A 25,268-nucleotide genomic window follows, 5' to 3' on the forward strand; every position below is an offset into this window, starting at 1 on the left:
GTCTTTCAATTTTGTTGGAAGAAAATGAGAGTAAGGAACCCAAAGTATAAAAACAGTCATCAAATAAAGCACACACACACACACAAATACAATGGAAAAAACCCAAGTACATTGCATTGTTCCATACTAATTTTCATGAAAGAATTTTCAACTTCCCTCATTCATAATTTTTCTAGTAAAACTTGCAGGAATTGTCAGGCTTGGGACTATGGGAACAAGGAGTGGAAAGGGCAGTTAAATGGAAGTTGAGAGAGTAAGAAATAAAGAGGAACCAAGAAACCAAAGTACCATGGTTCCTATTGCTTTGAAGGAGTTAAGACCAAATACAATTTCCGTTACATTTTTTAATCATCTCACTTAAAAAGAACTTTGTTTTATAGGCAAAAAAGGATTGTTGTGTCTATCCATAGTTTGCAATATATTACACATTGCTTAATGAGTAATATAAATAGCACACAATTGGACAAACAGTCCACGTTCAATAATGAGCAATTTGCAGCATTATCATGAAATGTGATTATATTACATTTTTAAGTTTAAATAAGACCAATAGGACACTTATGTTAAATGGAAGTTAGAGAAAACCAATATTGCTTTAATATAGGCCATATTCTTAAACTCTGGGTATCACATGCCAAATTAACATCTCAACATCCATAGACCCTATATCTTACCACAGAACAATATTTAATATGCCATATATTTGGTCACATACTAAATCTTAGGTAGTTTACACAACATTACACAATATAACTATATCTGTGTTAAATTTTATTTATTCAAAGGTCTTTGCAACAAGCAAAAAGAATTTAACTGCTGCCAGTGAACTTCTGAACTTCTGTTAAGATAAAATGTGTTAAAATGTTTGTTCATGAAAGAAGACAAATGTATGACTACCAGTAATCATCTGGGCCATGTCAGTTAGTTGAGCAACAGGAGAAGAAAAATGTTGTTTCTTCTAAGGAGAAGAAAAAGGTAAAAGGGAAACCTTTTTCTAAACCTAATGAAAAATAATAAATTGATGTTTTACAGATAACTGGAAACTAGTTCTAACCGGTTACTTAGGAAAGGTTGAAAACGTAAAGACAAACAATTAAAGAAAACATACTAATGATATTGTCTTTGAAAGAAAAATAAATGTAATGAAACAATCTGTACTAGAAATAACGCTGTATGATCAATATTTTTTTATGGAAGATCAGAAGCTATGCTACTATCCAAGATTTCATCTTCAGGCATTGTTCATACTGTTCATTCTAAGAACACATGTACTCTACACTTTCATCTTCATTAAATAAAAATTGGCAGAATGCATGTTCTGAAAGATAAGAAGCCTTCAGAGAAAATGGAAATAGATACTGGCTCTGAGGTTTTATTTTCCTTACAGCCAAAGTGTAAGCTGGAAAGTTCCAACTGAATCACTGCATATATAAAACTCAGTAAAATGTTCCTGCTTTGCTTTCTTGATGAAATAATAAGAACTAAAAATAAAAATATAAAATTTTTTGGGAAATAACAATTTTTTTAAAAGTCTGGTTTTTAAAGCCACAGGTACCTGTACATTGGCAAAATCAACACGGTTGAGATCACTGAGCATCTGGTTGATCTGAGAAGTGTTCTGAAGCACAGCCCGAGCTGCCTGAGCCAGGTGATTAAGAGATGTGTATCTTCTCAAAGTCTGGGCAAAGGCACTTACAGCAGCAACCTATGAAGAAATCCATTTATCTTAACACATTGTATTATCAACAGGTCTTCTGTTTCATCTATTTTAATTTTTAAATTGCTGTATTAATTTATGAGCCCTCAGATATTGCAATTCACATATAATGAAACAAATACAGTTTTTCCTATTATTTTTTTTTGGCAAAGCAAAGTTATTTCCAATGCCATGTTTCATGTTTGAAGTTCAACCAAAATATGACATTTAGCATAAAAGTTTAAATGCTGCTACTTTTAGATCTTAAATGACATCTAGTGTACAATTGCATACAGTGAAGCAAAATCGCAGTAAACTTTGTTTACCTTGGTTTGTATCGTTCTCTGTGGAATATTGTTCATGGCACTGGAAAGCCAACCTTCAAGGCTTTTTGCAAAATTGCGAATAGCTTGGGTCAAGGCACCTAAATATTAAAGAAAAAAAATAAAATGAAAAAGATGGCAAGGTACCTCTCTTGAAACCTTTTGGATCTTCAGTATTTAAATATTCCACATTGAGATCTGCTGCATTTAATGGATCAGATTTATCCAGTCTAGGTTCGGATCCCTCCAATACAAGAAGGACATTGATAAACTGGAGGAGGTTCAGTAGAGGGCTACTGACATTGTCAGGGGGCTGGAGCGCATACCTTATGAGGAGAGGCTGAAGGAACTAGGTTTATTCAGCCTGGAAAAGAGAAAGTTTAGGGGGGATCTAGCAGAAGCCTTTCAATACCTACAAGGTATCAAGAAGAGGGAGTCAGGCTTTTCACAATGATGCATGGAAGGAGGGTGATAGACTCCGGGCATAAACTGAAAAAACAGAGGTCCTACTTAACATGAGAAATTTCTTCACCTTGAAGACAGTTAAGAATTCATGGCCCTTCATTGGACTCTCCCCAGTATGTCCATGTCTCTCTTGTACCGAGGACCCAAAACTGGACACAGGACTCCAGGTACACAGTACTCAACTAGTGCTGAATAAAGGAGAAGGATCACCTACCTGGATGCACTGGCAATACTTTGCCTAATGCATCACTAAGCACTAACTGAGCACTGCTCAGCAATAACGAAAACATCCCTGTATTATCAACACTGTTTCCAGCACAAATCCAAAACATAGCCCCATACTAGTTATTATGAAGAAAATTAACTCTATCCCAGCCAAAACCAGTACATTAGATTAACAATGAAGTTTAGAATCTCACTTCAAAGTATATGAGTTAATGGTGGAAAAGGAGGAATAGGAATTTTATAGAATGTAGTGAGGATGATGGAGGTGTTCTAACTAAAATGTTCTTAAAGAGCTCTTGTAGATGATGCATCACATGCATGAGAACCAGACTCTTCTAGGATTACACTGAATTGTTTTAGGACCTACTCTGACAGGTCAAAGGTTGCCTGTTAACAGCATGTGTAAGGTGTGATTTAGAGGCTTGTATTGTATAGAGTTAAATTGGAGTAAAAAACCCCAGAAAAGCAGCATATAGATGACCAAATGAAGTTTTCTTCCTTACTAAATGTATTTCCTAAGCTTCGTGTGAAGCATACAGTTCTTGTTCTTGTGCTTTCCAAATGGTTCAGTCTTTGACATTGAAAATACCCATACTCTTAAGGGCACGCATCTCCAGTGTTAGTACTCCACTTAGCATATTACAGACTTGCAGCACAATATTACATTCTGTGTTATTTAGTAACTGTGAGAACAGGGATGTCCCATGAGTGAGAGTATTGTTTAGAAACCATTAGATGCACTGAAGCACTAGTCATTCTTTTTATAAGGTAAACTATCCTATATTTCTGGTGTTCTTGTTTACAGGTACAGCAAGTACAGACTGTGCAACAGGTACAGCATGTCTACCCAGCCCAGGTTCAGTACGTGGAGGGAAGTGACGCAGTCTACACAAATGGAACTATGTAAGTTGGTTATTGATCAAAACTAGAATGTTTACTAAAATATGAAGTTAAATGCACATTCTTTTAGTGACATCATATGGGCTGCTGTATTTTAAGTAGCAAAGAAAAATGTTTGAACAAAAACTTTATTTTTTGACATTTTAAATCATTATTTGGGTGAAAACAAGTTGAATTCATATCACTTGAATTAATCTAAAATGAATTTGGGTAAGTTACAGTTGGACATAGTGTGAAGCTATATATGCAGCATTTTGTTGTTTGGGGAAAAAGCTTAAGTTTATGGACAAGTTTTAAGTTATGCTGATAGGAAGGATTATCTAAATTTATCATAATATGATCATCTGTGTAATAAAGAAGTCTTCATGTGGGCCTCCTATTCTTCTAGTTGAAATTCTACTGGCAATTTCCTAAATTGCTGAGGCAGCTGCAGTCATTACTTAAAGAAAACAATTATGTAATTTCTTTACTGTGTTTAGTGCAATGAGATACATATTTAATTTTTTTCCAAAGGAAGGAAGGGAGAGGAATGAGAATATGTCCTTTTGCTTCTCTCTTAGACTCTTCTATTTCCTGTGCTTTTCTTGCTTCAATGAACATGCTTTTCTCTCATCAAGTTCCTTTCTCCCATGTGCAAACTTAAAATCATAGAATAATTTAGGTCAAAAGGGACCTCTGGAGGTTTTATGGTACAACCCCCACACACACTCAGAGTAGGGCTAACTTTGAAGTTGCTCAGGGAGGACCCTCCCTCCCTCTTTTTCCAATTACCTCTAAATATATTCCCTTGACACTTTTGATGTGTTATAAGGTTAAGGAAGAAGCAAAAGGCATGTAGAAAACTTGTTTGGTGCCAGCAAATATGCATTTATTGATGATAATCTGGCATTGACACAAAAAAATCAACAACACTACTGGGTTCAGAGACTGATGTTAACACTTGCAGCATCTTCTCCACTGGCATATTTTGCCAAGTTCATTCTTCAGTTAACCTTTTCCCACACACCCTCTTGTTGCCTGATTTTCTTTGCTCTTATAATATCTAATCAATCTTCTGTCCTAAATGGGTCTGTTAAGACATGCTTATTATTAAGAATGACCAATGCGCTCTTGTTTAAGGTACTGTGAAAACTGAAAGTCACTCATAACATTGTTAAACCGTAATCAAAGATTGAAAGTTTCTGTATAGAATGCCTTATCAGGCTAACTTGTTTTTGAAAAATGTCAGCCAAAGACATTGAACTGTTAAGACAAAAGAAAACATATTTCTTCATCCACGCTTGTATAAGTTTTTCTTTTAAAAGCTCTAGTACTTCTACTCTTTCAATTGTGGACTTGAAACTGAGCAGTGATGGGGGGGGGGGGGGGTGAGGAGGGTGGTTTATTGCAGTTTGTGAAATTTTGCCTGAGCTTAAAGCTCAAATATATTAAGCAGAGAATTATGTTTGGTTTACCCTATTTATATGTTAAATGCTCCAAAGACCAATGGATGTGCTCCAGGTGGTCCTAAATGGGGCATCTCCTTGCATCTGCTGCTTCTGCTATTAATTATATAAACTCTGGGTTCTAGTACCTAATCTAAGAACTGTCTATTCTATTCCATATACAGGACCTAGGATATATGGTTGAAGGAAGACTATCCTATTAAAACAGAGAAAGGAGCAAGTACTAAACCTGTGGTGGGAATGGAAAATGTTCTATGACTATTAACATGGATATTCTTTCATTCTCCTTTTATGGCCATGTGCTAGCCTGATTCTAACACAACCCTCAAGTCCTCCCAAGAGATCGTTTACACATGAAAACAGCAACTAGGGCCAGTCAGTGAGGAGGAAAGGAAAACATGAGTTGGATGGTTAAGAAGACTGGGACTCTGATCCAGTAAGCGGGAAAGGGTTCTGGGCTTAGATAAAGAGCTAATGGAAGTGACTGGAAAGGCAAGAGCCAAGAACTAGCGGGTGGAAAGAAAAAAGTATGGTGGCAGACATACAAATCTAACAAGAAACAACCCATGCATGGTTGTCTGGGAAAAGGAGCTTTAAAAACCAAAACAAAACAAAAATAAAACCACTGACTGGATAAACAGCCCAGAAAAGTTGTCTCCATACAGGAGATGATGCCTATATGATTTTCCTGATATAACTGCTAATTATTTCATTTGTTGATAGTACCTTAAAAGAAGATGGAAGGACGAGCCGGCTGACACAACATAACTTGTAGTGCTATTTCATCCACCAATAAACTGTATTTTAGTATGGTTGATAATTTTCCAAAGAAAAATTTAGGTTGTAAGGGACCTCCAGAGGTGATCTAGTCCAACCCTCTGCTCAAAGCAGGTCTAATTAGATCAGGTTGCTCGGGAAATTGTCCCATCCAGTCGTGTACACTTCCAAGGATAGAGGTTCCACACCATTTCTGGGCAACCTGTTCCTGTATTTGACCACCCTCATGGAAAAAAGTATTTTCCCAATATCTAATCAGAACTTCCCATATTACAATTTGCATTCATTGCCTCCTGTCCTATTGCTGTACACCTCTGAGAAGTGTCTGGCTCTATCTTCTCTGTATCCTCCCATCAGGTAGTTGTAGAGAGCAAAAAGATATCCCCTGAACCTTCTCTTCTCCAAGTTGAACAGGCCTAGTTCAGCCTCTCCTCATATGTCACGTCCTCCAGCCCCCTGACCATCTTGGTGGCCCTCTGCTGGACTTGCTCCAGTATTTCCATGTCTCTCTTGTACCAGGGAGCCCCAAACCGGACACAGGACTCCAGATACAGTCTCACCTGTGCTAAACAGAGAGTAAGGATCACTTCCCTCAACCTGCTGGCTACACTCTTGGCAATACAGCCCAGGATGCATTTGTCCTTCTTTGCTGCAAGGACCAGTGGATGGAAAGAAGAAAGTACAGTGGTAGACACACAAATCTAACAAAGAGCCAAAATGCTTCTGGCTCATATTCAACTTGCTTTCCACCAGGACCCCCAGGTCCTTCTCTGCAAAGTTGCTTTGTAGACAGTCAGCCCCCCAGTCTATATTGTTGCATGGGGTTATTCCATCCCAGATGCAAGACTTGGCATTTATCCATGTTAAACTTCACGTCTATTTCTCTGGCCTTTCCAGGTCCCTCTGACCTCCAGCATATTGAACACCCCCACACCCCCCCATTTGGTGTCATCTGCAAACTTGCCGAGAGTGCATTCTGTCCCATCATCCGGATCACTAATAAAGACCTTAAACAGCATTGGTCCCAGTACTGATCCCTGAGAGACCCCACTAATTACTGGCCCACAGCTGGACTTTGTACCACAGATCACAACTCCTTGAGCCCAGCAGTCTAGTCAATTTTCCACCCACCTGATTGTTCACTTATCCAGCCCATATCTCAACAATTTGGTGATAAGGAGATTATGGGAGACTGTATCAAAGGCCTTTCTTCAGTCAAGGTATACAACATCCACTGCCTCCCCTTGTCCACAGTGCCAGTCACCTCATCATAGAAAGCAATGAGTTTGGTCAGGCATGATTTGCCCTTGGTAAATCCCTGTTGGCTGCTCCCAATCACTTTCTTGTCCTTCATGTATTTACAAATAGCTTCCAGGAGGATTTGTTCCATAACCTTTCTAGGGACTGAGGTGAGGCTGACTAGCCCGTAGTTCCCAGTATCCTCCTTTTTGTCCTTGAAGATGGGTGTGATATGACTTTTTCTAGTCATCATGAACTTCCCCCAGTTGCTGTGACCTTTTGAGGATGATAGAGAGCTGCCTTGCAGTGACATCAGTCAGCTCCTTCAGCACCCTTGGATGCATCCCACCTGGTCCCATGGGCTTGTGTACATCTAAAAGGCTTAAGTGCTCCTTAACTGCATCTTCCTAGCTACAGGAGACTGTGATTTCTATCAAGCTTTAGCAGTTCTAACAGGCTCTGTCAGTTGTTCTTGATTAAAGAGGGCATTGGGCTTTTGTTCCAGCTGACTCCTGATTAGGGACATTCAAGCACCCTTTCAGCAAATACTGGGGGGTGGGGGTGTGTGGGGGGGTGGGTGTGTGTCTAGTAACTCTACTCAGGACAGTGTCTGTATCCTCAACAATGGTGGGGACTTGTTACAGGACACGGTCCCCAGCAGCTGTTAGAGCAACTGTCCCTGGAATGGCAGAGGCCTTGGCCTAGATGGAGCTCCAGAAGGAGGATACAGTTCTGTAGGTCTCAGGCTGTAGGATGTGCCTGAGGTTTTGCTGATGCTGAGGCAGCAGAAGGTAGTCTTATAGTCTGCAGGTGGTGTGCACTTGTTGAGGATCTGCATTATCAAGTAAAGGAGCTATGGGAGGAGGTCAGTAGACTTCACAGCATCAGAGATGATGAGAAAGAGATCAACCGGTTCTCCTCTGAAATCCTGTAGCTTCAAGAGCCTGAACCCCCAACTGTACTGAAGGAGGAGCAGGAGCAGTTTGTGCTTACTGGGTTGGGAAGTGGAGACTCCCATGATGGTGGAGGGTGGAAGCTTGTGACTTCCGGCACCAGGAGGAAGGCTCCTTTTCCACCTGAAGATTTGCAACTGCAAAATAGAATCAGTGCCCTCATAGTAGATGAGGAGCTAGGTCAAACAAAGTATCCATGCTGGTGGAACCCGAGTCATGCAGTAGTGAATAACTCACTGCTGAGGGGGATGGAGACTCCCATGTGCTGAAGTGACCAATTGTTTAGGGAGGTTTGTTTGCTGGGGACTTGGATGTGGGACACCGTTGAAAACCTGCTAAGGTTTTTCTCCAGCCCTCAGGCTATTAATCTCTGCTGCTCTTCCATGTGGGCACCAATGATACTGCCAAGTGAGATCTACCTGGAAAGTCTCAAGTGCGACTATATGACTCTGGGGGCAATGGTCAAGGACATGGGGGCCTCGGTGATGTTCTTCTTGATCTTACTGGTGAGGGGAAAGAGCTTGAGGATGAGTGGATGGATCCTGAAGGTCAACAATTGGGTGTGTGGCTGGTGTTGGCAGCAAGGTTTTAATTTTTTACAGAGTCTCAGAATGGTTGAGGTTGGGAGAGACCTCTGGACATCATCTTGTCCAATCCCCTGCTCAAGCAGGGCCACCTAGAGCTGGTTGCCCAGAAGCATGTCCAGATGACTTTTGAATATCTCCAAGGAGGGAGACTCCACAACCACTCTGGGCAACCTGCTCCAGTGCTCAGTCACTGTCACAGTATAAAATAGTGTTTCCTGATGTTCAGATGGAACGTCCTGTGTTTCAGTTTGTGCCCGTTGCCTCTTGTCCTCTCACTGGGCACCGCTGAAAGGAGCCTGACTCCATCTTCTATGCACCTTCCCTTCAGGTATTTATATACATTGATAAGATCCCTCCTGTCCCAAGCCTTGTCTTCTCCAGGCTAAAGAGTCCCAGCTCTCTCAGCCTTTCCTCATAGGAGAGATGCTCCAGTCCCTTAATCATCTTCATGGCCCTTCATTGGACTCTCTCCAGTATGTCCATGTCTCTCTTGTACTGGGGAACCCAGAACTGGACACAGGACTCCAGGTACACAGTACTCAACCGGTGCTGAATAAAGGGGAAGGATCACCTACCTGGACCTACTGGCAATACTTTGCCTAATGCAGCCCAGGATACCATTAGCCCTCTTTGCTGCAAGGTCACACTGCTGGCTCATGTTCAACTCGGTGTCCACCAGGAGCCAGGACCCCCAGGGCCTTTTCTGCAAAGCTGCTTTCCAGCTCGCTACCCCTCTGGCATATACCGGTGCATGGGGTTGTTCCTCCCCAGGGGCAGGACTTGGCACTTCCCCTTGTTGAACTGCATGAGGTTCCTGTCAGCCCATTTCTCCATCTTGTTGAGGTCCCTCTGGATGGCAGCACAACCCTGTGATGTATCAGACACTCTTCCCAGTTTTGTGTCATCAGCCAACTTGCTGTGAGGGTAAGCTCTGCCCCATCATCCAGAACACTAATGAAGATGTTGAACAGTATTGGACCCTGGGGTACACCGCTATTTACTGGCCTCCAACTAGACTTTGTGCCACTATGACCATGGGATCCTCTTTGAGGATGGAGGACTGCTAGGGAGAGACAGGATCCGCATGACCGAGTGGGGCACAAACAGCTTTGCCAACAGGCTGGCCAACCTGGTAAGGAGAGCTCTACACTAGGAATGATGGGGAAGGGATGACAAACAGTGAAGTGAGGAAGTCATAGACTGGATGGGCAAGCAAGGATGTGGGGTAAACAGGAGGGACCTCATAATCACCAAAAACGGGTTGAAAGTGGACCACTTCAAGCATATGCACAGAACTAAGGAAGTGTCGGGAGATCAGCATTATGGGAAAACTTTCATGCCCTTTTGGGGAAATTGGTACGACTGGGTGCCTCTCTGAAGTGCCTGCACACTTATCCACACAACATGGGGGAAAACAGGAGGAATTAGACGTCTGTGAGCATTTGCAGGGCTACGATCTCAGGGATCACAGAGATATTGTGGGATGGCTCATACAAATGGAGTGCTGCAATGGATGGATACAGAATCCTTAGGGAAAACAAGCCAAGAAGGCGCTCTATATGAGAAAAAGGAGCTGGAATCCATGGAGCTTTGCCTAGGGATGGATGATAAGCCAGCTGAGAGCTTAAGGGTCTGGGTTAGATGACATGCCAATGTGGGTGACGTTGTGGGTATCCGATACAGACTGCCTGATCAGGAAGAAGTGGATGAAGTCTTGTGGTGGGTTGACCTTGTCTGGCCACCAGGTGCCCACCAAGCCGCTCTATCACTCCCCCTTCTCAACAGAACGGGGGAGAAAAAATGCGATGAAAAGTTCATGGGTCGAGATAAGGACAGGGAGATGACTCAGCAATTACTGTCACAGGCAAAACGGACTTGGCTTGGGGAAGATTAATTTAATTTATTGCCAATCAAACAGAGTTGGATAATGAGGAATAGGAACAAATCTAAAAACACCTTCCTCCCCACTCCCCCCTTCTTCCCAGGCACAACTTCACTCCCAGCTCTTCTACCTCCTCCCCCTGAGCGGTGCAGGGGGATGGGAAATGGGGGTTGCAGTCAGTTCATAACGCTTTGTCTCTGCCTCTCCTTCCTCCTCACGCTCTTCCCCTGCTCCAGTGTGGGGTCCCACCCACGGGAGACAGTTCTTCACGACCTTCTCCAACGTGGGTCCTTCCCACGGGCTGCAGTTCTTCATGAACTGCTCCAGCATGGATCCTTTCCACAGGGTGCAGTCCTACATGAACGGACTGCTCCAGTGTGGGTCACCCCTCTCGGCCACAGGTTCTGCCAGAAAACCTGCTCCATCATGGGCTCCTCTCCACGGGGCCACCGTTCCTGCCATGAGCCTGCTCTAGCATGGGCTCTCTGTGGGCTGCAGCTTCCTTCAGGGCACACCCGCCTGCTCTCGCGTGGGCTCCTCCATGGTCTTCACCACAGGCTGCAGGGGAATCTCTGCTCTGGTGCCTGGAGCACCTCCTCCCCCTCCTTCTTCACTGACCTTGGTGTCTGCAGAGTTGTTGCTCTCACATATTCTCTCTCCTCTCCCTGCTGCTGTTGTGCAGCAGTTTTTACCCTTTCTTAAACATGTTATCACAGAGGCGCTACCAATGTCTCTGTTTGGCTCAGACTTTGGCCAGCGGTGGGTCCATCTTGGAGCCGGCTGAAACTGGCTCTTTCCGATATGGGGACAGCTTCTGATGTCTTCTCATAAAAGCCATCCCTGCACTCCCCGCCTCTACCCAAACCTTGCCACCTAAAACCAATACAGGTCTTCTTCAGGCAACTGGAATAAGCCTCATGTTCACAGGCTCTGGTTCTCATGAGAGACTTGAACAACCCCAATATCTGCTAGAGGAACAACAAAGCAGGTCACAAGCAACCCAGGAGGACAGTTAAGCAGTGCAACTGGTTGCCCAGAGAGGTTTGTGTAGTTTTTGTCCTTAGATGTTTTCAAGACCCAACTGGGTAAAGCCCTGAGAAAACTGGTCTGAATTCAGCATTGACCATGCTTTGATCAGGAGGTTGGTCTAGAGATCTCCTGAGGTCTCTTCCAACCTGAATTATTCTTTGATTCTATATTATGTGACAATTATTTAGTTTCTGATTTAACAAACAGAACTGACCACTTCACCTAAGACCCTTTCAGGAAACTTATGATCAGCACTGAAAATTCTTTTTGGCATTCCTACAGGTACATCAGTAATTGCAACAATTGTTTCCTGTCTCCTGAAAACTTCCATCATGAATTTTCCGCCTTCAATTTTTGCCAAAGTGCTTTTGTTTTTAAAGAGCAAAACCCTGCAGGAAATGGCAATTATTGCAATATTGCAGTTTCCTCGAGTAAGCTCAAAGTACCCTGAACCATTGCCAACATGCTGTTTATTTTAGTTCTGAAGAACAAAATGCAATGTGCAGTGTTCAAAGACGGTATCAATAAGCAATATATAAGAATGTGTTTAACTAACAGAAGGTAGGATTACTCTTACTGCCATGAAATCTTGGTGGTGGAGAATGAATGCTGCTACAGTAATGAAGAAGAAAAAACTAGAAAAGGGAAATCATATTATCTTTAAGTGATTTTTTTTTTCCCACTACATCTAAGAAGAAACAGTCTGAGTAAAGACTGGATTTTGTTTATGAGGCAAAACACCATGTTTGGTAGAGTAAGAATTAATGGTTAATGGAAGTCAGCTGATATGAGAAATGCCCCTTTTCAACTTGAGTGATCAATGAATCCTGTAATTAAGAACTTCCGCTAGCAAAGTCAGCCAATTTGCTTAAAAAGAAAGAAATCTTTTATTTTTCACAGCATCTTTTTTCTTCAAATTTGTAGTGATAACTAGTTTATGTAACTGCCCCCAAATGTGAATGCTTGTCTGAAATTTAATTTGGATTTATAAAACTTCTGTATTAGCTCTATGGAACAGGCTTTTTTGTCTTTTTTTTTTTGTTTTTCTTTCTTGAGGTTTCCAGGCAAAGAACAAACTCTCTTTTGCACTGTCAATCATCTAACTCACTTATGCTTCTACATAAACATTTTTTTATATGCACTTAATAATTAACTAAGCATTCACTCATGTTCATTTATTACCCGCAGAATAAGAAAAAGTCAAAAGTATAAGGAACACTATAAATAATGTCAACGATATTTAGTTCTTTAAGGAATTTTATTTTTTTTCCTGGAAAAATGCTATGTAAAACATCTAACATAAGATCTTTTTCACCCCACTGTATTACAGGATGATCTGTTTTAAAAAATAAGTGTGGAAAGAAGCAGCTCAGTGTCATCCTGAGTTAAAAAAAAAAAAAGTCTTTAGCTATGAAGAAAGAGGAATTCTAAATTCTAAATAAATAATATTTCCTCTTTCTAGCTAAACACTATATTATTAGAAGACAGTGATGTATAGAGTGATCACAAATTTTTAATGACCTCTGAAAATGATACATTAAATTAAAAAATTTTGTTTTCCTCTGTCCTGTAAATAGTGGTTAACATACCCAGCCATTACCAAAAGCCTAAGCACCTACATGCTCCAAAGATTCTTCAAGTTGATCTGGCTATCATCAAAATTGCCAAAAAACTCTTCCAGAGAATCTTAAAAACAATCTGGTGCAAAATAAATGGCCTAAGTTCATTCTGATAGTTTGTAAAGTGTTACTAAACACACATTAAATGATGTAGCAAAAAAAGTTACGAGGAGAACATTTATTTTTGGATAAGTGTTCAAACAGCTTGGGTTCTCATCTGGAATCTCTCTCCTACACAAATCTCACAAATAGCAAGATTTTGCAGTCTTTCCAGTACTTGTAATTGCTGAAATTGAGAAATACAATGTGAAAAATATGTTGAACATAACTTCTCTGCCTGGAATAGGAACTCCCAAACAAGTTTGTTACTGTCCATCCTGTCACTTGTGAAGAGATAAAAAGGCCATTCTCAGGGGAAAGGATCTATTGCCAGTAACACACAGTGGCTCTGGTCTTTTGCTAGGATCATTAGATAATAACTAACTTTACTCCCGACTCAAGTATAGAGTGTTTGACTTCTTTTTAAACAAATAAATTTGGCTTTTTCCTGCACAGTAGTTTTTCATTTGTTTTGTGGGCACTAAAAAGTTTTCACAAAAATATTTCAACTGACCAAATTTTACTTAGAGCTTGTTTTTCAAAAAGTTTTTCCTCACTGTTAATTTCTTTTATGGTAATATTTTTTAGGAAGTTATGTGACAGGGTAGGTTTTGGGGACTATATCCCCCTCTCCCCTCCCCCCCCCCCATAATACTGAAAATCGGGAAAAGAAAAAAAGATGAAACTCATAAAAATAGAATTATCAGTTTACATCCTTAGTAAATTAAACACATTTTCCCATTTTTTTGGCCAGCTGCTGTTGGTACCTTTCTGATTATCCAGAAAAAAAGAAACCTGCCTATGATGGGGTATTTCTACAAAGCAGTACTTGCAAATATTTTCCTGAGTTGCTTCTTACAGCATAGCTAACAGAAGCAGCACTTTGCTCAGAAGGGGGCCAGAAACTTTGCAGAGAACAGCATTCATGTCCCGAGCAATGGTGTTAATGAGTCACAGGGCACCACCTCCAGCCATCGGCACAACTATCCCTATAATGTTAGAGGCCTCAATCCAGACCGAACTCCCAAGGGAGGATGCAGCTCTCAGAGTACAGTGAGTGCCTGGGGTCTCTCACTGAGGCTGGGGCAGAGAGAGACAGTTTCCTTGCCTGCAGAAGGTGTGCAGTGGTATAGGATCTGTGTTGCCAAGGAGGTGCAGGAAGAGGTCAGCAGACTGCATGGTATCGGAGATGGTGAGAAAGAGATCAACCGGATCTTTTTCAAGACTCTGCAGCCTGAACTCTCAGCTGTATTGAAGGAGGATCAGGTGGTCTGTGCATATTGGGTTAGGAAATGGTGAAGACTGGAAGCTTGTGACTTCTGGCAACAGGAAGAAGGGTCCTGCTCCACCTGCCTATCTCCAGCTAAAGAACAGGTTCAGTACCCTCGCAGCAGATGAGGGTCTGGGAACTCTGTCCAGTGAAGCATCTGAGCTAGCTAAGCCTGAGCCATGCAGCAGCACCAGAAGGAAGTGGCAAGTGATAATAGTGGGAGACTCCATGCTGTAGGGGATGGGGGCCCACATCTGCTGACCTGACCTACCGTGCTGGGAGGTTTACTGCTTGCTGGGGGTTGGATCCGGGATGCTGTGGAGATACTGCCATGGTTTGTCCGACCCTCAGACTATTACTCCTTGCGAATCTTCTCGTGGGCACCAACGATACAAAAAGGACATTGAATTACTCGAGCGTGTCCAAAGAAGGGCAACGAAGCTGGTGAAGGGTCTGGAGCACATGTCGTACGAGGAGCGGCTGAGGGAACTGGGGTTGTTTAGTCTGGAGAAGAGGAGGCTGAGGGGAGACCTCATCGCCCTCTACAACTACCTGAAAGGAGGATGCAGAGAGCTGGGGATGAGTCTCTTGAAGCAAGTAACAAGCGATAGGACAAGAGGGAATGGCCTCAAGTTGCGCCAGAGAAGGTTTAGACTAGATATTAGGAAGCATTTCTTTACAGAACGGGTGGTTAGGCGTTGGAATGGGCTGCCCAGGGAGGTGGTGGAGTCCCCATCCCTGGAGGTGTTCAAGAGGCGGGTCGACATAGCGCTGAGGGATATGGTGTAGTTGGGAACTGTCAGTGCTAGGTTAACGGTTGGACTAGATGATCTTCAAGGTCCTTTCCAACCTAGATGATTCTGTGATTCTGTGATACTGCCAGAGGAGACCTGGAGCATATCAAGTGTGACTACATGCATCTGGAGGCAATGGTCAAGGGCATGGAGGCCCAGGTAGTGTTCTCCTTGATATTTCCAGTGAGAAGCAAGGGCTTGAGGAGGAATGGAAGGATCCTGTGGGTCAACAGTTGGTTGCCCAGCTGGCGATGACAATCGATATCTGTATTTTATGACCATGGGGATCCTTCCTTAAGGATTGAAGACTGCTAGAGAGAGATGGGATCCACCTGACCAAGTGGGGCAAAACCATTTTTACCAGCAGGCTGGCCAACCTGGTGAGGAGAACTTTAAACTAGAAATGACAGGGGAGGGAGACGATGACCCACAATCAAGCGAGGGAATGGTGAAATGGATTGGCAAGCAAAAGGTTGCTTGGAAGAATCCCATGGGAGACAGTCCTGGCGAGCAGAGGGCGTCTAGGAGACCTGTTTGATATTCAAGGATCACCTCCTCCACGCTCAAGAATGGTCCATCACAATGAGCAGGAAATCAAGCAAAGGTGACAGGTCTGCATGGACGAACAAGGAGCTCCCGACTAAACTCAAACATGAAAAGGAAGCATACAGGAGCTGGAAAAAGGGGCAAGTGATCCAGGAGGAATGCAGAGACACTGTCCAAGTGTGCAGAGATGGGGTTAGGAAAGCCAAAGCCCACCTGGAGTTGAAACTGGTGAGGGATGTGAAAGGCAACATTAAGGGTTTCTACAGGTACATCAGCAGCAAAATGAAGACCAGAGAAGAAGTGGGCCTGCTGCTGAATGGGGCAGGGAACCTGATGACAAAGGACATGGGAAAGGCCGAGGTACTGAATGCCTTCTACACGTGAGTCTTTACTGGTAAGGATTGCCTTCAGGAAGCCCAGGCCTCTGAGACCAGAGGGAAAGTCTGCAGCAAAGAAGAATTCTCCTCAATAGAGGAGGACCCAGTTAGGGAAACATTTAAACAAATTGGAGATGCACAAGTCCATGGGACCTGATGGGATGCACCCATAAGTGCTGAGGGAGCTGGCTGATGTCATTGCGAGGACACTCTCAATTATCTTTGAACAGTCATGGTGATCAGGGGAGGTTCCTGAGGACTGGAAGAAAGCAAATGACACTCCAATTTTCAAGAAGGGCAAAAAGGAAGATCTGGGGAACTACAGGCTGGTCAGCCTCACCTCTATTCCTGGGAAGATGATGGAGAAAATAATCCTGGAAGCCATTTCCAAAGAAGGTGCTTGGTAGGAATCAGCATGGATTTAGGAATGGGAAATCATGCCTGACCAATATGATAAGCCTTCTACAATGAGTCAACTAGCTTGGTGGACGAGGGGAGAGCAGTGGATGCTGTTTATGTTGACGTTAGCAAGGCTTTCGACACTGTGTCCCATAACATCCTCATAGACAAGCTGACAAAAGTACAGGTTAGATAAGTGGGTAGTGAGGTGGACTGAAAACTGGCTGAACTGCCGGGCCCAGACAGTTGTGATCAGAAGCATAAAGTCTAGCTGAAGGCCAGCCTCTAGTGGTGTCCCCCGGGGTTAATCCTCGGACCAATGCTGTTTAACAACTTCATTAATGACCTGGACAATGTGACAGAGTGCACCCTCAGCAAGTTTGCAGATGATACAGAATTTGGAGGAGCGGTTGCTAGACCAGATGGCTGTTGTGCCATTCAGAGGGACCTTGACAGGCTGGAGAAATGGGCAGACAGGAGCCTCATGCAGTCCAACAAAGGGAAATGCCAAGTCCTGCCCCTGGGGAGGAATAACACGATGCACCAGTACAGGCTAGGGGCTGACTGGCTGGAAAGCAGCTTTGCAGAGAAGGACGTGGGGGTCCTGGTGGACAACAAGCTGAACGTGAGCCAGTAATGTGCCCTTGCAGCAAAGGAGGCCAATGGTATCCTGAGCTGCATTAGGAACAGTGTTGACAGGAGTTTGAGGGAGGTGATCCTTTCTCTCTGCTCAGCACTGGTGAGGCCACACCTGGAGTACTGTATCCAGTTCTGGGCTCCCCAGTACAAGAAAGACATGGACATACTGTAGCAAGTTCAGCAAAGAGACACTGCAGTGATGAAGGGATCGGAGCGTCTCCCATAGGAGGAGATGCTGAGAGGGCTGGGATTGTTTAGCCTGAAAAAGAGAAGGCTCAGGAGGGATCTTATCAATGTGTCTAAATACCTGATGGGAGGGTGTATTGAAGATGGAGCCAAACTCTTCTCGGTGGTGCCCAGTGACAGGACAAGAGGGAATAGGCACAAATTGAAACATAGGAAATTCCATTTAAACTTAAGAAAAATATTTTTTACTCTAAGGGTGGTCAAACACTGGACCAGGTTGCCCAGAGAGGTTGTGGAGTCTCCACCCTTGAAGATACTCAAAACCTGACTGGACAATGTCCTGAGCGACTTGGTCTGGTTGATCCTGCTTTGAGCGGGGGTTGGGAGGGGGTTTGGACTAGACAGTCTCCAGAGAGCCCTTCCAACCTCAACTACTCTCCTATTCTATGCTTCTGTGATTACACTTGAAGTCACCATGGCAGAAGGTGTCATTTACAGTATCAAAACCAGCTTTGCTAGCTACAAGGATAGTTGAGGCTCTATGTCTTAAAATATTAATCCAACTTTATAAAGTGAATATCATTTGGTCCACAGAAAGGATATAAAACTTAGTAATTGCAAGGGTTATACTGGATTGTAAATAAGAATTTTTTTTTTTTTTTTTTTTTTTTTGTATTTAACACAACATACAAAACATGCAATAAATGTTTTAGGAAAGAATTTAAACTACAGGCACCACTTCCAGGAAGATCAACCTGAACTTTGCGACTGATAAATTGTTAAACCAGCGGGGATCCCAGACACCAGACTGGGAGGGATGTGGGAATTGATAGAACTATACAAACCGATGAAAAGACTTGGGGGGGAAGGGGAAGCAGGGAGAAACAAAGAGGGGGGATAGACAGAAAGAGGGATAAAATGGGCCAGTCACGGGTAAAACAGGGTTGGTCAGTATGCTTGTCTGTCTGAGCCCCGCACCTGATCACTGCAGTCTGTCCTATTTTCTTATATTTTCATTTAAATCTTTTCTTAACTATTGCTCTGCTTAATCTCACTCTCTGTCCCCTGTGTATGTGTGCTGCAAGGAATAGGTGCCAGCTGCTGGTGAGACCTGTGTGTGTATGTGAGTGAAATTTGGTGCCCAGCTACTGGAGTCAGACTGGGGGCTGTAAGCACCCTGGGGCCTGTGGTGTCAGCTACAGGAGTGAGTGAGGGTCCTAGCATCAGTAGTTGGAGGGGCTGTAGCTCTCTGGATCATCATCATAGAATCATCATATGGTTTGGGTTGGAAGGGACCTTTAAAGGTCCAACTCCCCCTGCCATGGGCAGGGACACCTTTCATTAGATCAGGTTGCTCCTAATGGACCCCAGGATGCGGTTTGCCCTCTTGGCTGCCAGGGCACACTGATGACTCATACTGAGCTTGCTGTCAACCAGCATCCCCAGATCCCTTTCTGCAGGGCTGCTCTCCAGCCACTCCTCTCCCAATCTATACTTGTGTCCAGCCCAGGTGCAGAATCTGGCATTTGGACTTGTTAAATGTCATGCCATTGATGATTTCCCAATGCTCCAATCTATCTAGATCCCTCTGCAGGGCCTCTTGTCCCTCGAGAGAGTCAACAGCACCTCCCAGTTTGGTATCGTCAGCAAACTTGCTAATGGTGCATTCAACTCATGAATCTAGATCATTGATAAAAATATTGAACAGAACTGGCACTATAATTGAACCCTGAGGAACACCACTGGTGACCAGTTGCCAGCCAGATGTAGCCCCATTCACTACAACTCTGAGCCCTGCCGTTCAGGCAGTTCTTCACCCAGTGCACCGTGAACCTGCTCATCCCACACTTGGACAACTTGTTCAGAAGGATGCTGTGAGGGACAGTATCAAAAGCCTTACTAAAGTCCAGAAAAACTACATCCACCGCCTTCCCTTCATCCACTAGGTGCGTGACCTTATCATAGAAGGTTATCAAATTAGTTAGACAGGACTTTCCCTTTGTGAACCCGTGTTGACTGTGCCTGATGATTGCATTGTTCTTTAAATACCTTTCAGTAGCACCCAGTATGATCTCCTCCATAATTTTTCCAGGAACTGAGGTTAGACTAACAGGTCTGTAGGTCCCTGGGTCTTCCCTCATGCCCTTCTTGTAAATTGGAATAACGTTGGCTAGCTTCCAGTCAGCAGGGACCTCCCCAGACTCCCAAGGCCATTGGTAGATGATTGAGAGGGGTCCTGCTGTAACATCCTCTAGCTCCTTCAGTACTCTGGGTGAATCCCATCAGGCCCCATGGACTTGTGAACATTCAGCTGATACAGCTGGTCCCTTACAATGTCAGTGTCCACAAATGGAAAGACACTGTTCCCACACTCGTGGTCCTCTGACTCAGGGGACTGGGCAGCCCAAGGTCTATCCATATTATTAAAGACTGAGGCAAAAAAAGCATTGAATGCTTCTGCTTTTTCTTCATCCCTATTAGTCAGGTGACCATCTTCAACAAGTACCGGTCCAATGTTTTCCTTAGACCTCCTCTTGCTATTAACGTACTTAAAAAAGCCCTTCTTGTTGTTTGACGCAACACTGGCCAGTTTCAGCTCTAGTTCAGCTTTGGCATTTTGTGTCTTCTCCCTGTATATACGAACCACAGCTCTGTAATCTTCCTGCGAAACCTGACCTTGCTTCCAGAGATCATACAATTTCTTTTTCCTCTTGAGCTCCACGAGGAGTTCCCTGTTCAGCCAAGCTGGTCTTCTGCCCTGCTTGCTTGACTTTTGACACAGTGGAATTGCCTGCTCCTGTGCTTCTAAAAGATGGTTCTTAAAAACTGACCAGCACTCGTGGACTCCTAAGCCCTCAAAAGCAGATTCCCAGGGTACTCTGCTAAGCAGCTCCCTGAACAGCTTAAAGTTTGCTCTCCTGAAGTCCAGCATAGTAACTCTGCTGACCTTTTTTCTCATTACACTGAAAATTTCAAACTCAACCATTTCATGATCACTGTGGCCAAGACAGCCACCTACCATGACATCTTCCAGGAGTCCTTCTCTATTCACAAACAAGTCTAGGAGGGCATCTTTCCTAGTTGGCTCACAGAGTACTTGTGACAAGAAGTTATATCTCCCACAAACTTCAAGAATTTCCAAGACCTGCTTGTCACAGCAGTATGATATTCCCAGTTGATGCCTGGGAAGCTGAAAGCTCTTATAAGGACAAGGGCTACCGATCCAGAGATTTCTCCTAATTGCCTATAGAATAGCTCATCAGTTCTAACATCCTGGCTGGGGGATCGGTAGTAGACACCCACTACAACATCTCCTTTGTTTTCCATCCCCCTAATCCTCACCCAGAGGCTCTCCGCCACATCACCACTATCTGTAAGGGCTGTACAATCAAACCTCTCTCTTACATATAGTGCGACACCTCCATCTCGCCTGCCCTGCCTATCCCTCCTGAGCAGCCTGTAGCCCTCCATCCCAGCACTCCAATTGTGGGACTCATTCCACCAAGTCTCACTACTACCAATGATATCATAGTTCTGGGAACTTCCAGTTCATCCTGTTTGTTTCTCATACTGCGTGCATTGGTGTACAAGCATTTCAGATGTGCTCCTGAGCCCTAAATCTAAATCTGAATCTACCCTCTTTCAGTTTAAAACCGTTGCCCTTTGTCCTGTCACTACAGGCCCTGGTAAAAAGTCTCTCTCTGTCCCCTTTATATATTGAAAGGCCTCAATAAGGTCTCCCCGGAGCCTTCTCTTCTCCAGGCCGGACAATCCCAACTCTCACAGCCTTTCCTCATAGGAGCGGTGTTTCAGCCCTCTGATCATCCTGGTGGCCCTCCTCTGGACCCTCTCTAACAGAACTGGATGCCCCAGAGCTAGATGCAGTACTCCAGGTGGGGTCTCACGAGAGCAGAGTAGAGGGGCAGAATTGGCCTGCTGGCCACGCTTCCTTTTATGCAGCCCGGGATGCGATTGGCTTTCTGGGCTGCAAGCGCATGTTGCCGGCTCATGTCCAATTTTTCGTCCACCAGCAGCCCCCATTCCTTCTCCACAGGGCTGCTCTCAATCCATTCATTCCCAGTCTGAATTGATACTGGGGATTGCCTCGACCCATGTGCAGGACCTTGCACTTGGCCTTGTTGAACTTCATGAGGTTTGCACAGGCCCACCTCTCAAGCCTGCCAAGGTCCCTCTGGGTGGCACATCCCTTCCCTCCAGCGTGTCGACCGCACCACACAGCTTGGTGTCATCGGCAAACTTGCTGAGGGTGCACTCGATCCCACTGTCCGTGTCGTTGATGAAGATATTAAACAGTACTGGTCCTAATACGGACCCCTGAGGGACGCCACTCGTCACTGGTCTCCACTTGGACATTGATCCACTGACCGCAATTCTTTCAGAACGACCATCCAGCCAATTCCTTATCCACTGAGTGGTCCATCCGTCAAATCCATGTCTCTCCATTTTAGAGACAAGGATGTCGTGTGGGGCAGCATCAAATGCTTTGCACAAGTCCAGGTAGATGATGTCAGTTGCTCTACCCTTATCCACCAACGCTGTAACCCCATCGTAGGAGGCCACACAATTCATCAGGCACGATTTGCCCTTAGTGAAGCCATGTTGGCTGTCACCAATCACCTCCTTATTTTCCATATGCCCTAGCATATCTTCCAGGAGGATCTGCTCCATGATCTTACTGGGCATGGAGGTGATGCCGACTGGTTCCCAGGGTCCTCCTTTTTAAAAATGGGTGCAATGTCAGTTGGCTATAATACTAGAATTGGTTGACGAGTCCTTCATACGGAAATAGAACTGAAATTCTGGTAGACTGGAATAATAAACAAGACTTAAAATGTTTGACAGTGTTATGTTGGTTTAATAGGTATCAAAACTGATAAGGTTTTAGCAGCCACTGATAATACATAAATGCTTAATTATCCAAAAATGAAATGACAAAGCATATACATTTTGCTTTTTTAACAACTAAAACTACTGTAGTCAGCAGAAAACTATCTGACATTAATGGATTCAGTCTCAGGGCCATAGTGCATTCACAGCTGTCAGGTAGACTAGAGCCTAGGGACCCATTTTTTTCTTAAAATTAATAGAAACTTCTAGAGACTTTCCTAAATGCAGTGAAATATTCACTCTCCTTTTCCTTAAATGTAATGCTTACATCAACTCCAGTATATCTTCCTACTCAATAGAATAAAGATGATGCATACTACATTTACATCCTTCCAAATCATTCCCAGAAGTGTCATGTGAGGCACAAAAAAATCACCACATAAACCAAACCAAACCAAACCAATCCAAAACAAAACAAAACAAAACAGAACACAATTTTACAAGATGTTATCTGTTTTTAACTTACTAGGAATAGGTCTAAGGACATCCGGAATGAGAATCTCCACCAAAGCCTGGTACATCACATGGTCACAATTACCCATCCATTTCAGAATAGACTCATTTTTGCACAGAGCAATCAGTTTTCCTTTTGGAAGTCGACTTTCTATTTCACTCAGATTGCTGGTGTGAATAAATGTAACAAATGAAAATGCATTTACATACAGGTAAGTACAATGGACTTTGAAATTGATTATTTAATAAAAACTTTAGAAATGTCTCTGCTACATCCAATTGAAACTCTTTAACTTCTTCATATGAAACTGGGGAAAAATGGTTTCAAAATTTCTGCTCCAGCCCATAAATTATGCAGATGTATGATAAAAATGGTCCTTGCAATTTAAACGAACCGGACAGTATATTGTGAAAAGATACTTTGACTTTAGTCATCCAAACAAAGGAAAAAATAGAAGTAGTATACAATCATTTCAAGGCTGCAGTTTGACATATACCAACAGCCTATATGTCAAATAGCAGACAACACAAATTTAACCTGAAAAACTACTGGTATCAGAAAAGGTTCTTAGCCTATATGTAAAACTAATACTTCCTTTGATTTGACTCCTGCTGTTATATTATGATGGTGAACAGTAAACAAAAAGAGACATATACTGACCTCAGTTCAATAATAGCTGTGTCGTCAGCTGGAGCAGAGGGAGAATAGCGCCAGAAAGTTTGCCACAATTTTTCTATCAGGCTAAACTGAAGATTCACAACAACATCCACTATTGCCTAAAAAAATAACGGTTAATTAATGGTTGGACTAGATTATCTTCAAGGTTCTTTCCAACCTAGATGATTCTGTGATTCTGTAAAAATATAAAACAAGTGCAGGTAGTCTTCTACCTCATCCCCCTCTGCCTCAACTCCTCCCAGGGGTATAGCTTCCCCCAGTCATTTTTTAGAAAAAATAGTAAAATGTATGTTTATAAATAAACATATAATATCCTTTTTAATAACTTTTTAGCAACAAATTTTCCAACTTTCCATACTAGAGCGGACAGAGACTCAGATCAGGCCAAGTGCAAATACAAGGAAGCCTCCAGAAAAGAGCCTAAGGGTGAATTCACCTAAACAGAGCTTTTAACACTATTACAAACACAAAGGAAACCTGCAATTTAATGAATTTTGTTACTTCATTACATGTTGTAAAGCACCTCCAACAATACTTTTAAAACACATTATTCAATATGAAATGTAGCCTTAAGTTCTGCTTAACAACCTGCTTCTTTAAAACTTGAAGAAAAAAGTGAGTTTGTTTTTAACATAAACATTAGAAATAATAATTTAATCTGATTTCAACTCCTATAAACAAAAGCAAAACTCTGTATATATATTATTTAAAGTTCAATTTATCTAAAATTCTCAAAACCCACACATGATTATATTCCAGTATTGGTATTCTATTACATGTTATTTTCTTTCCCTGTAAAGAGAGAAATTCCAGAGAAGTCTTTTTGCAAATGTCCTTTCTACTGGAATAAGCAAAATATTTGAGTAGCACATCAGATACAAGTTAGCTGGCTGTAATATGTTTTGTGTCGGTCATCCCATTCTATTGGTTATCACTATAAGGCATGAATTTTCAAAGAATGATTTGTGTGAACTGCCTCTTTTCTCTTACCTCACAGTGCTCTCGATAAAGACTTTGCAGTGATTTTATGTCCTCAAGGGTAGTACCATCTGGCAGAGAAGATATTTCAACTTCTCTAAACTCTGGAAGTACTCGAGATGCATCTGTTTCCATGACAACATAACAGAAGAAAGCTATTGTGAATGGTGCCAACTACAGTTCTATTAGAAAACATTTAAGTATGATGTAAAGAAATAAAGTCTAGAAGGTCATAATGCCCAAAGAGGAATGTCTTTCATATTTAATATATTCTGAAGTTGCAATAAAATTGTGAACAAACCAGCTAGCTAATTTTTAAGCAAAAGGAGATGTTAAATTATTCTTGACACATAGCAGATAAAAATAATTTTGCATACGTATTGTACCTGTATATAAAAAAAGCTAAGACACGTTTTCAGAATATGACAGAATGAAGCAGAATATTCATGTCAGTACATAAGAGATTAATATAATTTAATAGTTTTTGTTTTGATCAACTGAATAGTTTTTGCATTGTCATGCGTGTTAGGGTTTAGTAGACTCAGCAGTGAATATACTTATTTGAAATTTACAAGACTTTCAACTGTAGCCAACATGAGCTTTTACTATTTTCATTAATGTTTCCAAGAGATACACTGGTATGGGGGGGAAAAATGCAGCCTCAACCAGGGGGACAGTGGAAGGGAAAATTCAAAAAAATGCAAACTATAGCCTAAGGTGCCCAATGATTTCAGTAACAGCAAGGTTAGGCCAAAGGATGTGGTGCTTCAAATTCCCGATATATGAACTCAAAGCTAAGT

At 42.8% G+C, this 25,268-nt stretch overlaps 1 protein-coding gene across 1 annotated transcript in view; it reads right to left on the reverse strand.

Annotated features, from left to right (window-relative positions):
* Positions 1-25,268, reverse strand: part of LOC141917719 (transcription factor RFX3-like) — a 207,214-nt gene that overhangs the window by 6,216 nt on the left and 175,730 nt on the right. Inside the window, 5 exon segments of the mRNA XM_074811130.1 lie at positions 1,556-1,705; positions 2,023-2,120; positions 22,825-22,979; positions 23,473-23,588; positions 24,481-24,593. Of these exon segments, the coding sequence (XP_074667231.1) occupies positions 1,556-1,705; positions 2,023-2,120; positions 22,825-22,979; positions 23,473-23,588; positions 24,481-24,593 (632 nt within the window).

This window comes from Strix aluco, chromosome W (assembly GCF_031877795.1).
Source record: "Strix aluco isolate bStrAlu1 chromosome W, bStrAlu1.hap1, whole genome shotgun sequence".
Classification (NCBI taxonomy): Eukaryota; Metazoa; Chordata; class Aves; order Strigiformes; family Strigidae; genus Strix; species Strix aluco.